Here is a 14,372-nt window from a genome sequence, read left to right as displayed (position 1 = left end):
CAACAAAACATTTCTTTCTTTTTTTTCCCCCCACTCCTGCCAGGTGATTAAATATGTGCTCTGGGTTTGGAAGAGAGGATGAGTGGCAGCATTGGATGGGTGTGCGCACATGGATTTGCCATAGGGCATTTGGGAACCCACCTCGAGCCTGCCCGTGCTGAGCTGTTCCTGTCGTCCACATGCCAACACCGGTGCCTCCCTGACTCCTGCTCCCCAAACCCTGCTGCCCAGCCAGCTCTGAGCACCCGAGGGACCCCATCACTCACCCTGGCTCTCACAGCCAGGGGACCTGCAGGGGCTGGAAGGGACCCAGGTGCCAGCCCTCAGTGTGCTCCCCTGTGCCATCCCAACTCCCCAGGGTGACTGGAGACATGGGAACCCCCCCTGGGAGGGTCCTGCTCTCCAGGCAATCAGCCAAGCATCACCTGGGGATGTCCTTAGGAGCTCCTGCCAGGTGCTGTGCTAATACTACAGCCCCCCTGCTACAAGAGCGGGACAAGCAGAGCAGGCAGGCAGGGACAAGCTCCAGCAGCAACCAGCAACAACAACCCCGCATTGGACAGCACAGAAATGCCACCCAGCATCACAGGAGATTTACATGGCCACCAAGAGACATCACAGAGGGTTTCTCTAGGTCAGTACAGCTGCTCCTCCCGCTCCCCAGCATCCGACTGTCCCAGTTCTCCCACACTGGGGGGGGTCCCATCCCTGCCCTCCCAGGAGGAACACCACCATGCCAGGCACTGGGCAAGGTGAGACCCTGGTTGGGCTAGGTGGGTGTTCATGTGTAATTCAAGTCATGCCCAGGCACCGTGATACCTCCTCCAAACAATACATAAGCATCTGCAAAGCCAGCACGTGCTCTCTCTTTGGCCCTGTCCTCAACCCCACCAGGTGATGCTGGGGGAGCTGGCAGCTCTTGCCATGCTCTGCCTCAGCTTCCCTGCTCTGCAACAGAGATCAGCAACTTCAGTGGTCATAAAGTCACCATCTGGGTGCGTTCTGGCACTCCTTGTCCCTATGTCTACCAAAAAAGATGCTGGCCATGTCCTGTCTGTCCATGGGTCCGCAAGAACTGGGTGTGATGCTGTCAGGGCCCAACCTGCGCGACGATGGAGCTGCTCCCTCACCCGTACCTGGACACAGCCAGCCAACCTGCTCTGCGCCTGGTCATGGGCCACCAGCCAGAAGGACAGCTTGTGCCCAGCACCAGGACCCATTACAGAGCCAACCATGCTGGGATGCCCTGTCCTAAAGGGCTGGGACACCCGCAGAGAGCCCGGCTGATCCCCTGAGAGCCCATGGCACAGGCTTCTATGGTTATTTGGCAATTAGGGACTTATCTGCTAAGCAGCAATGAAAATAAACCAGCACTTAACCCGTGGGGTGCTGCCTCACCACCCCCAGCTCAGGCAGCAGCGGACCAGAGCCCCAGCTCCACTGGGCAGCCTGCGCCCAGCCATCCCCATGCTGGCACAGGTGACTGCTTCTCCAGCTCAAAGCCAGCGTGGGGAGGACACAGGCTGTCCTGGGGCTAGCAAGATGTTCAGCGCCAGCCCCCATCATCCTCCCGCCCATGCTGATAAACCAGCCTTGGCACAGGCAACAGACCCAGGGAAGAGAAAGCCGGCAGGACCACAGTGGCAGCACCAGCCTGGCCACCACCTCCGCCCCCTCCCCGCTCAGCTCACTGCGAAGGGACGGTGACAAGGGATGGAGCACTCAGGACGGAACTGCACGGTCCCAGCTGAGCGTTCCTGCCAAGCAAACCTGGCTGCTTCCCAGCCCCGGGCACCCGACACACAGGGCTGTGAAGCAGACGGACGCGCAGACAGAGACAGAGGCGCAGGCAGGGGTGGAGACTGCTCCTTCTCGAACCAGCAGCTCTCGCTGGGGCGATGACGGGCGACGCAGCAGGAGCCTGCCTGCTCCAGCATCAGCATCCAAACCCAGCAGCATGAGCAGCGTGTGTGCCAGGGAGAGCTCGCAGCCGCACGAGGACACAAAAGGGCTCAGCTGGGAGCCTTTCCATCGCTCTCCTTCTCTTCCCTGCCAGGCTGGCAGGCTGTGAAAGCACCGTCTCCACGGCTGGGCTGCCCGGGCGACCGAGCATCTGGGAGGAAGGGGGAAGTGGGTCCCGCACCCCAACGGGCAGGGAGCTCCAGCGCGCACACAGGCCTGCTGGGCGGCAAGCACAAAGGCCAAGTTGTGCAGCGCTGCTGCCCTATGCCAGCATTTGCCCAGTGAGGCGGGGAGCCAAGCAAGGCTGGGAGCCAAGCACTGGATGGGCACCGCAGGGCAGCCAGCTCCCACAGGCAGCCCTTGTAGGGCCAGCTTGGGGGTCCCTCCACCCCGGCAGGAGCAACCCCCTGGGGAGAGACCTGCCCATCCCAGTATCTCAAGCCCTGCAAGCAGTGGAGGAGATGGGGTTCACCACACCGGGCACAGCCACTATCCCCGTGTCAGGGCTGCATCCACCAGCAGACACCGCTCAGCCCCCCTGTGCACCAAAAGGAGGCTGTTTCCTTGCACAGGAAGGCACAATTCGGCTGACATGGACGGATGGGTTCATGTCCTCGTGTCGCCCTGCCTCCTCACCTGACAGCCTCAGTCTTTCCCCTCCCAGCCCACCGCTATGGCAACCCCAAGGGGCTCCAGAGCATACTTTGGCCCCCAGCACTTTGCCAAAGCTGTGGCAGCACACTCCCATAGCCCTCCTGCCCACGGTGAGAGCCACGACACCCCCCCACTCCAAACTGCCTGCATCCACAGCCAGGCCCACGCCAAGCTCCCCCCAGGCCGCCCCACCCCGCTGAGACACAGCCACGCCGGGGGCAGGGTGGCCATCCCACCCGGCACAGCCCAGCAGGAGAGGATGCGCATGGGGGCAGAGGGGATCCAGCCTCCCCCAGACCCATCACCCAGCATCATCCACCTCAAACAGGGGCTGTCCCCGCTCCCCAGGGAGGCTGAGCACACACCCGCTCACCAACATTTCTCAGCGCTGGTAGGGGGCTGCAGGGCAGCCACTCCAGACTGGGGGTGCGGGCGACCCCCCCAGCTGCAGCTGCCTTTCGTTGCCTTTTATAACCTTGCAACTACAGATAGGCAGAGCCTGCCCTGGCTGCAGCAGGGAGCTCGGGTCCCTCCAAGACCGCTCTGAGAGGGAGGCTGGCTGCCTGCAGACCCCCTGCAAGGAGCGGTTCCTCTCCCCTCCCGAGGCCGGAGCCAAGGAGACTGCCCAGCCAGGCAGGGCTGGTTTCCCAGGGAGCCGAGCCAGAGAGCCGGGGAGCGGCAGGTGGAAGAGCTCCAGAGCATTTTCCCTCTCTGTGCCAGAGCCCGGAGGCTCAGAGCCACTTGCTCTCATCCTCCCCGCCTCCAGAGGGGCAAGGCTGCCCGCTGCGATGCTGGCAGCTCCGGCACCAGGTGAGGGGCTGGGGCGCTGCCCCCCGCCTGGCCGCGGGCACCTCTGCCAGTGTGGGCTGGCAGAGGTTGGAGCTGGCAGACCCCGACTAGCCGCAGAGCCCGGCTGCTGTGGATGTGCCTGCCAAGACAGGCAGGCTGGGCAAGACCAGGCAGCACCTGGCTCTGCTCCCCACATTGCCTGCATTCATCCTGCTCCCATCCTCACTCCCTGCATCACCTGCGTTCACCCCGCTCCCCACATCGCCCGCATTTGCCCTATTTCCCCTCCCCACATGACCTTGCATTCACTCCCATGCCCGAACTGCCCATGTTTGCCCCACTCCCATCCCCGCATCACCTGCATTCACCCTGCTTCCATCCCCACTCCCCCCATTGCCCCATCCCCTCTCCCTGCTTGCACTCCCTCCAGCCTCCCCAGCATCGGAGCTGCAGGAGCATCTGCCAGACAGCCCGGACTCGCACGCAGCCCATCTGCCAGCCTTGCTACCTGCTCTGCTCCCCACATGCTTTTCTCTCCTCTGCCCCAAACCTGCCCTCCATGCTTTGCTGCTGCCTTGCGATCCCACCCAGCAGCACAGGGCAGCCAGGACAGCACCTGTAACATCATCCTGTGCCCCCCTAGGACACCCTATGGGTCAAGGACACCCTGGGCATTGCAGACCCAACAGGCAAGACAGTGTGTGGCACATGGAGTGCAGCGTGGCGGTGTACAGGGCACTCAACCTGGCCAAGCAGTTCCCCAGGCAGCCGGGTGCTGCCAGCATCACCAGGGTAAGATCCAAACAAAGTGCTCCACGTTTTCCTGTATCTCCAGGCCAGCACAGCAAGCCTGGGGCTGCCCACCCTCACCAGCAGACAGCAGCTCTCCAGGCCTCAGCTCAGCGTGGCTTGATCCTGTGGGGGATCTGCCCCCTTGCCCAGGAAGTGATGCCCCCGGCCCCATTCCCCCTTGAGCATGGGGTCCCAGGAAAGGGCTGGCTGCCAAGGGCTGGCTGTTTGCACACAGGTTGCTTTGGACCCAAATCAAGACAAAGTTAAGCATTTAATTACCACGGCAGGGAAGCGGCTCAGCAATCAGAGAAAATTGAATCAGGCTCCCGGGGGACTGCCAGGTCTGGTCAGCAAATGCTCCAATTAAGAGATATAGCAAGCCACCTCCTAGCAGGAGCGAGCACAACACAGGAAAGCGCCGGGCTCAGCCTGCCTGCAGAGATACCCACGCCACGCGATCGCTGCCTGTGCTCCACCCAAACACTGCCAAAGCAGAAGGTGCCATGGCCAGCACAGCTGGACCAGTACCAGTGGCAAGATGGAGCTCCCTGGGTGCTGGGTCCGCACCCCCTCTGCAGCGCTGTGCATTCTGGGGACAGGCAGGTCCCCACAGAGCTGGGGTGTGCTTGGAGGCGTGCTGGACACAGCTAAGTGGGGGGACCTGCCTCCACGCCACATCCATCCCCCTGAGGAAGCGACCCCAATACACATCCTCCCCAATACACATGCTCCTCCGAATGGATGTACTGGCTGTGCCCAGCTCCCAGCTGCTCAGCCTGCTCCCCTGCAGGGCAAACCCTACTGCCTCGGACCCCAGAGCCCCCCGGAACCCCGCTAATCCTCCAGCTCCAGGTTTTCCCAGGCTTAGGGAAACCTTTAAATCAGGCCTTGGCAGCTGCCATGCGCTGCTCATTAGCTCTGGCAGGAGCACACCGGTGCGGAGCCGCGCCATCTGCTCTGCACCAAGACCCACCATGGCTCGTGGACAAGGGACGGCGCTGCCTGCACAGGGACCCAGCACCCAGGGACACCCAGCCCAAGGCAGCGGGCAGAGACCAGCAGGGCCTGGGAGAAGCACAGGATCGTGCTTTACCCAGCCTAGAGGGGAGCAGGAGTGGACCGAGTCTGGGATCTCCCCGGACTCCGGGATCTCCCCGGACTCCTCCTTCACCCACATAGCAACCGGCAACACCATCAGCTCCATGCTGGCTCTGCCCAAGAGAAAAGGCTGGGAAACACCACGAGGATGTTTGCAAACGACAGACCCAGAACAGTCACCCGCAAAGGGGTGTGGGGCCCCAAAACCCCGGGTGGGGTGTACAGCGCAAGGAAACACACGTGTGGCAGCACACGCGATTCGACACACATCCCAGCAGGGCCCCCGCTCCCCTGTGACCACACGGGAACGGCAACGAAACCACTGGCTCAGCAGCACTGTCAGCAATTACTGGAGAGCAATAGGAAACCATAGTTAGCCTGAAGACTCTGGGCCTGATGGGCCATCAGCCTGACCCTGGGGGGGGCACAGTGATGCCACAGGTCCGATGGAGACACACACTCCCCCTCCCAATTCTGCACCCCAGTACTGAGGCTCCCATTTCCTCCCAAGCCAGTGAATCACACCCACAGGGTTTCTCCCTTTCCCAGGTGCCCTTGTGAGGTCCCCATGTCCCAGTCCTGCCCCAGTACTGGTGCGCCCATACTGGAGATAAGGCTTTCCCAGCCTCCTGAAAGCAGGCATGCCTGCTGCCCCACGGCATGCTCTGATTGCCACTGGGAAAACAACCCGATCTTAGCAGAAGATGCTGCAACCCCAGAGCCCACAGGGGACATCTCGAGCAGCTTGCCTGCAAGACAGGAGAATAGGTGGCACAAAAGAGGTGCCTCTCCACGCACCTCCCCCCCCAAAATAAATCCCAAGCCCTTGGCCAGCAGGATGGGTGATGCCACAAAGCACCCAGGAGCAAACCTGGTCCCACAGCTGGGAAGGGAACAGGCATGTTCTGCCCTAACATCCTCCCCTCGGGCAGGTGCAGCATGAAATAATAGATGAGCAGAGACCGCAGCGACATGGCCCAAGAGACCCCTGCTCCTAACACAGGCAGGGGATGGGGTTTGCCTCCCAGCCCTGCAACACTGAGCCAAGGACGTGCCCTTGCTCAGTGCTTGGAGGGCAGAGAGGAAGGCAAGGACCAGGAGCCCAGCTCCAGCCTTCCTTCCCCAACACACTGCCTTTCCTCCTTTGCCAGCATTGCTCATCTCCTCCCAGACCAGTGCAGGGATGGAGACATCCCACTCCGGCCACCCAAGCAGCGTGCCCCGAGCACACCCACAGGGCTCTGTCAATGGGTTATTTGGGTTATTATACGTGGCAGCACTGAAGCTCCCATGAAGCTCATGGAACCCTTGCGACTTCCGGGGAAGAGCGTGCCGAACAGACCCGGCACGTCCCACCCTGCCCCACTGAGCCTCCTGCCCCCAGCACCTCCATCCCTCTTCCCGGAGCACCCATACCTGGGTCCTTGGGCTCCAGCACTCAGATGTGGCTCAGGTTGTGGCCGAGGAGGAAGGAAGAGCCCGGGAAAGAAGTCGGAGGCAGTTTTGTGCCTGCTACTTAAGGTCAGGCTGCATTGCTCTCCAGGGAGGGGGCTGAGAGCCTATGGGGCCCTAGCTGCAGCAAAGCCCAGGGGCAAGGGGGCAGAAGGACCTTTATTAAATCTTTCAGCCCTGGGGAGGGCCGGGCCAGTGCAGGAGTACCCCTTGGGCCGCCCCAGTGGCAGTCTCCAGAGCTTTGCCCTTGGTGCTGGCCCAGACGTGGGACTGGCGACACTGGGAGAACAGATCCAGAGCTTGGAGGGGGACTGCTGAGCCACCCCCCCCCCCCAGGACACCACAGAGGCACCCACCAAGAACAACAGCCGGGCACGGGCTGATGGGCAGGGAGGTGTTCACAGGCCTGTGGGGTTACATGGGGGGGGGGGGACAGTGGGACAGGGGAGCTTGGGGCCAGGCTCAGCTACAGCAAGCTGTGACAAGAAACCCCCCCGCCACGTCCTGGCCCCAGGGAGCTGCAGAGGAGGGGAAGGGATTTCGCTGGGATCTCTGGGCCCTTGGGCTCAGCCCCGAACTCTCATTTTGAAATGGGGACAACGACCGTGTTATGTCCACATGGAGCAGGGCAGAGGGGCAGATGCCAAGTGGGATGAGGCTGCCAGCCGCCCCTGGCCTCACAGCAGTGCAGAGCCAGCGGGGACATGCTGGGGCAGCACTGGACCAGCTCCTGGTCTGCCCGGAGGGGAAGGGGTGGCGGGAAGCCGGTTGCCTTTCCTCCCATCAAGCTAAAGCAGAAACCCATCAGCATCCAACCAGGGTGGGGAGTCACCCCACAGTGTGCTTATCTCCTGCAGAAGAGCCTGGTGGCAGCTGCCCTCACAATCCACCACATCCCAAACCCGTCGGCTGTTTAACCAACAACAGGGACTGTTTTGACAGCCTCTGACAGGAAACAGCCCCACGGGACCACCGGGGCCAACCCCCCCTCCCAGTAGGAATAGCACGACAGCCGCCCGGCCAGTTAGCACCGGGCTCAGTGGGGGTATCGTCTTCCCTCTCCGGGGGCCAGGAGCTGTGTTCCCGACAGCTTTGTTTAGGCCTTCATCTCTTGCAATTTTCTCCTGCCCCCAATTTTGCTGCTGGTGCAGGAAAGCTGCAGCTGGCTGTCCTCTGGCTTAGAGACAGCCCCAGCCTCCCAAGTTCCTGAGACTTCTTGGCATTACATATTTAAATCCCTTGCCGACGGGTGATGGGTACAGGCACCAAAAGCCTCTTAAAGCTGCTTTGCTCCAAGAGATGCTGCAGGCGATGTCGTGGCTGCGTGGGACCGCAGGGCGCGGCCCTGCTCTCCTCTCACACCGGCACCGTCTCCATCCCCTTTCTAACATTTCCGCTGTAAAAACCAGCGAGTGCGCGCCTGATTGAAGCCAGGCACAGAAAAACCCCTTGCGCCCACACACCTGGGCTCAGCGCTTCCCTCCAAGACCCTGTGGGGCCCCCCACCCGCCACAGCCCCCAACATCTCTCTCCAGACAGGGGAGGCCAATTTAACTGCTCACTGGGAGCCAAGAGCATCGCACAGGGGCTGGGAAGCCCCAAAGTGAATCCAAAGAGCAGCAGCTCGCCCGGATGGGTTCAGCACAGCAGCAAAACAGCCACAGGACATAGGGGGCACCCGCTGCCAGGGCTGAGCTGTCCTCGGTGGAGGCAAAGAATGGGGAAAGCGGCTGGGGGTGCTGGTGCTCTGCTTGCCCAGCACTCCCAGGCTACAGCAGCCTCCTGAGATATTTCCTTCCTGGGAGCAGGGCGGCTCGCCAGGGAGCCTCCCAGCCCCCGCAGATGGGAGATGGGGCACCCCAGGGCTGGGCTGTGCCACCACAAAGACAGGCTGTCCCTCCCATTACCACAGGAGCCAGGCACATCCCATGCAGTGGGGTGTGTTTGCCTCATCTCTCCCCCGCAAGGCTCTGTGACATCTGAACAAAACCAGCCCAACACCAGCCAGACCTGGCAGAAGACAGTGTCCCATGAGCCACCCCACAGTGTCCCCCCCCGGAACCACACCGAAGGGGCTCAGGCCTGCAGCAGCACCACGGTGATGGTGGGCAGCGGGTACCAGGCTGTACCGCCCCTCTCCATGCTGGAGCCCTTGGGCAGGATGTGCACCACCGTGGCACGACTTGGGCTCACACCACCTTTCCATCCAGACCCAAAACTGCCTTGGGAGGAGCTGGTTTGGAAGGGCTCCAACAACTCTACCTCCTTGGGGACTGACCCCAGCTGGTCCCGGAGGATTCAGGTTAGCAGAAACCACCCCAGCAGGCAGAGGAGCCCTGGCCACGTCAGCAAAGATGCCAGCACCCTGGCAGGGCTGGGAGCCCAGCTGATCCCGGCACCTGGCCTTTGCCAGCATCCTCCCACTGAGCCAAGGCCCTCCAGGGCACATGGCGATGGGCGCGTGACTCTGCCCCATCCTGAGCGGCACATCCTATCCTTCCCAAGGAGGAGGTGGGAGCAGCTCCCGGGGGTAGGAGACAGGCAGCACCGGGCTGCCCGTGTAGAACGCAGAGCATCATGGCAGGAGTGTTTATGAGAGCAGCGGAGCACTGGAGGTTGCAGGGTTTAAATAAACTTGAAATCCGACTCAACTTCCTTCCCCAATTTCACAAGCTCCGTTTCCTGAGTCTCTGCAGCCGGCCAGGCGCACGTGGGTGCCGCGGGCAGCTCTGGCACAGGGGGTGCCACTTTCTCTCCGATGAGCTGGGCAGTTTGAAAGTGCCCTCAGGGACCATTTCTGCAGCTAGCCCGGCTTCTCAGACCTCCCCCGGCCAAGGAGTTTAACGGCCTATGGGTCAGTCAATACGTGTCATCAGCCCTTCCTGACACAGCAAAACCACCAGCACTCAACGGCGCTGGGCTCCACCTCCTGCAACCAGCACGGCGAGTCCCGCTCCCCCCGGCTGCACCCCTGGCTCACTGCGTCTGCAAGAGCTGACAGCACCTGACTGCGAGCTTGGGTGCTGCAGGGACGGGTGCTGCTGAGGCTCAAGAGGGGGCACAAGCCTCAAATCTACAGCTGTGCTCCCGGATGGAGGGCATGAGCAGGGAGCTGCCGAGCTGGCTGCGTTACAGCCACCCATTTGAAGGTCACCTACAGAAGGAAACAGCAGTTGTTGCCTTCCTCAGTCTCTGAGGAAACCCCCACCAGCAGCAAGGAGCAAGGGCTCCCAGGCCACTCCACTCAGCACCGTTGCGGCTGGCGGCAGCTTCCTGGCTGAGACCGTTACACCAGCACAGGGCGCACGAGCACCCAACCCGACTGCTACCGGCAGCTTGGACCAATTGCTTCCTCCCCAGCAGCATCTGCCGCAGCCAGCAAGCTCAGACGCACCCATGAAGCGACACGCCAGGCTTAATGCTGACGGGCAAGTGAAGGCAGACCCTGCCTGCGGGGAGGGCAGGAGTTGGGGCAGGATCCAGCCCTTCCCTTGCAGACAGTGCAGGTCTGAGTTGCAGGTACAAGGTGCAGGTACAAATCAGCCTCCGGGCCAGCAGCAGCCGCTGGGCCTACATTTCCCTCTGCCGACAGCAGCGCTGCAGCAGGTACCAGCCATTTCATTCCTGGCATGCAGGAAGCCTAAATAACACCACCGTGCCCCAATCAGTGGCTCAGCACGTGGGTCCTTTCAACCCCCAGTGCCAACAGGGCAGTGGGGGGGGGGTCTCCTGAGGGGAAGATGGGAACCTGTGAAGTTGACAGTGAAATGCCACAGCCTCTCTCCTGCCAGGCCAGGAGAACCAGCAAGAACTGGGGTGCCCCCAAGGGCAGCACAGCTCCAGCACCCCTGCTCCTCTGTCCCCACTCCTCCCACCCTGAGGGCTCTGTGAGGCCCCACAGATGGGTCCCAGTGGCTGCAGCACCTCTTGACATCGGCTGAACCATCCCCATCATCCAGCCGTTTAACCCCAGCAGCACAAGGCGCAATTGCTTCCCAGTGTCCCTGGCTCTTCCCCACATCCCACCTCACTCCCACCAGCAGCAGGGACACAGAGACCCCAAAGAAATGTCACAGCTGGCACATTCATGTTATTATAAAGGGACAAAAGGGGAGCTTTGATCCATGTCCTGCCGCACCCCAGAGGCATTCAACCTCCTCCATGCTCTGATGGCTGCGGGAGACGGGAACTGTGGGCAGGTTTGCTCCAAGGGTGGGTGTTCCTGGAGACTCCCCCAGCCCAGTTGCTCCACCAGCAGGGTGCCATGAGTGCTCCCTAAGGAAAACATCGCTCTGCTCCCACCCCAGGGCTGGGGGGGACCCATCACTAGGCCCCCAGGACTGCTTTGGCAGAAAAGCTGGGTGGTCCGCAGGGAGAGCGGCTAAGCCCTTGGGCGCCCAGCCCAGCTTCCTGCATGGCGCTGCAACCTGCCTGCTTTGTCTTGCAGCCTCCTTGCTCCCACCCCTCTTCCTTTGTCTTGCCGGATCACCTTCGCCACTGCATCACCCCAGCCGACCGGCACCCACCAGCTGCACCAAGTGGGATGCCGGCTCGCTCCCTCATGTAGGGGGTGGGAGAGAGTTGGACCTCCCCCCCACCCTGGAGCCTTGCCATGGGCACCCCAGCCCCACTGCAATGCTGCATATTCAAGTCACCTCCGGATCATGATCCCCTCCCTGTGTACTGGGCAGTCCTCGACCCCATCACTGGCAGGGACCAAAGGGATTAGGTCAGAAGAGTCCAGCAGAAACAGCTCCACAGCCGCCATCCCCAGTGGCACCCACTCCATCTCCCAGGGAAAAGGGACCCTGGCCTTGAGCTGGGCCTTTGTTAAAAGGCTGCATCCCAAGAGAAATGCTGGATGGAGGACGGGCAAAGTCTGGCCAGCAGGAAATCTCCACGCTGGTCACCACCATCACTCGGTTCCCGGGTCAGCGTCCTTGCACGGATACCTCCGCCTTGGCACAGCTCAGCCCTGCCCCTGCACGGGCACCCCAGCAGCACCCACACAAGGGGGATGCTGTCACCTCCCTTGCAGCTCCCCCATCCTTTAAAACCAGAGCCTGGCCCCGATTCTCAGCCTCTTGAACGGAGCAAGGCAGAAAATCACTACCGCCTGTTTCCAAGACAGGAAGACCAGCCAGGCAGGCAGCACTGGGAGGTGTCCTGGTGCACACACACGCATGCACACGCACATAGACATGCACACAGGCAGCAGTGCGCACAGCCCCACACCCACCCTCTCTCCCTCCATCACTGACACTGCACCCAGCATCTTTTGTGCTCTCAGTCTGCCCAGGCAGGCAGGGACGGGCCAGAGCAGTGCCCTCTGCAAATCCTCCTCCGAGAACTAACACAGCCCCTCTGCAGACTGCCATCAGCACCCCGATCTGCCTCATGCCGTTAGGGGTGCGGACGGGGGGGACACGGCACGCCCTGCCCTCCCCATGGCGAGCCTGCAGCCCCACGGTGGGAGTCAAGGCAGGCACAGCCAGACGGGGAGGTCGGCGTGACCGTGTGGGGCTGGGCCTGCCGAGCCGTGTCCCCACGGGGACCCGATCCTTCCCGCGCCCAGCTCCACTCTGACACCCTACACGGGAGCGGGGGGCACCGAGGGCCAGGCCGGGCTCACGCTTGTCTGGAAGACGCGAGCAGGGGGAAGCCGCACGCCCGGTCCCTTCCCCACGCTGGCTGCCACGCGGGACGGCAGCTCCGGCCGTGGCAGCCGGGCAGGGTCCCTCCCTGCCTCTCCCGCTGGCTTCGGCGGGGCTCGTACCCCCCCCTTGCTCCGGGGGCTCCTTCCTCCTCTCGGGGCAGAGAGAAGCGAAAAAACGACGTCGGTCTGTGGGACCCCAGCGGCTGTGCACAGAATGCACCCAGCCTGGCACGGCGCTAACAAAGAGCCCCCCGGTTTCACCCACCCCCGTGGGGCTCTGCAGGCGATGCGTGGTCTGCCCCGCCGGCTGCCGCCCAGCCCAGCGCCCCTCCAGCTCCCGCAGCCCCCCCGGGCCCCCGCATGAATAACACGCCGCCGGCAGCTCCTTTATCGAGGTGCAAGATCTGGAAGGCGCATTGTTCCCAGCCCGGAGTCCGCACAAAGGACACCGAGATGCCGCATCGTTCTCTACCACCTAGGGCGGGGGGGACCGGCAGGGACCCCCCCCACACCTCCCCGGCATCTTGCCCGACACCACTGGGGGCCAAACCCACCCGCGACGCAGCCGGGAGATGCCGAGCTGCAAAGGCTGGGCGACAGCCAGCTCTCCAGGTGACGGGGCCGGGGGTCCCCAGCCTGCCCCCCCCCCCCCCCCGGCCGCGGGGGATGGGGGGGGGGGTGGGCATCGCGGGGCTGCGCCGCGGGGGAGCGGGTGGGGTGAGGGGGGAGGCGGCACCGAAACGATGCGGAGTGGGGGGTGGGGAGGATAGCGGCGGCGGTGGTGGTGCTGGGGGGAGGGCGGCCAAACCCGTCTCGGGGGAGACTCGCTGCCCCGGGGACGGGCAGCGCCGAGCCGGGCATCCGCAAGGCCTCCGCAGCGCACACGCAGCTGCAGCCCCCAACCCGCCGGTGGGCGTCGGGCCCCCGGGTGCACCCCGCGCCCTCGGGGATGCGCGTGTCCGTCCCCCCCCCCGCCCCCGGAAGCCCCGAGCGCCCCAGCCCACCCCGGCACTCACCTCACGGCCACCTTGACACAGCTGTCCGGGGCCGCCATGCCCCCGCCGCCCGGGCACCGCGGCCGCCGCTGCCCGAGAGCATCCACGGGCGGCGGGAGGCGGCGGGGGGGAAGGGGCGGGAGGGGGCGGGGCGGGGGCGGGCGGCCCCAGGTGCCGGGCGGGGCGGGGCGGCGGGGACACGCCCCCGCAGCCTCACTGCCGACACGCGGACACGCGGGGGAAAGGGCGCGCACACGCACACGCAGAGCTGCCCACGCACACAGCGCTGTCATGTGCGCCCCCCCGCGGGGCCCCCCCCCGCCCGCAACCCCCAACCACCCTCACACACCCCAGACGCCCCCCTCCCCGCTCACGCTCTCATACAGACACACACAACACGGGCTCGCCCTCACGCACACTCACGCCCCCCCGAGTCACCCTCACCCACCACAGAAACGCATCCGCCACCCCACCCCACCCACCCGTCGGTCGCTGCCGCCCCCTGCCGGGCCAGCGGCCTCACTCCGGCCTGCGCGCGGCTGTGCCGGGCTGTGCCGGGGCTGTGCGAGGCTGTACCAGCGTGTACCGGGGCAGTACCGGGGCTGTACCAGCGTGTACCGGGGTGTACCGGGGCTGTACCAGCGTGTACCGGGGTGTACCGGGGCTGTACCAGAGTGTACCGGGGTGCACCGGGGCTGTACAGGGCGTCCCCCTCCGGGGACGGCGGGAGAGCAGCCCGGGGTCCTGCGGGGTGGGTGCTGCTCGTCGCCGGGAGGGAGCCCTGGCAGATCCTGGTGTGGAAGGACCCCCGGGGAGGCCACCAGCTCCCTGCCAGGCCAGTGCAGCCTGGATCAGCCTAGTGTAACCCGGTTCAGCCCGGTGCATCCCAGTGCATGCCGGTGTAGCTCCGGTCCAGACCTGACTCCCCTACCAGCCCTGGGAGAACCCGGGTCCCCCCCAGGATCTCGTTCCCC

General features: G+C 63.8%; 1 protein-coding gene across 1 annotated transcript in view; it reads right to left on the bottom strand.

Annotated features, from left to right (window-relative positions):
* The window catches only part of KIF21B (kinesin family member 21B), a 38,765-nt gene extending 25,308 nt beyond the window's left edge, over positions 1-13,457 (bottom strand). Inside the window, exon 1 of the mRNA XM_059830992.1 lies at positions 13,420-13,457. Coding sequence (XP_059686975.1) covers positions 13,420-13,457 — 38 coding nt within the window. The remainder of the gene's footprint in view (positions 1-13,419) is intronic.
* Between the last annotated feature and the right edge of the window lie 915 nt (positions 13,458-14,372).

Source organism: Gavia stellata, chromosome 30 (assembly GCF_030936135.1).
Source record: "Gavia stellata isolate bGavSte3 chromosome 30, bGavSte3.hap2, whole genome shotgun sequence".
NCBI classification, from domain to species: Eukaryota; Metazoa; Chordata; class Aves; order Gaviiformes; family Gaviidae; genus Gavia; species Gavia stellata.
The sequence above is the reverse complement of the archived record's forward strand: the minus strand, read 5'-3'. Positions and strand labels throughout refer to the sequence as shown.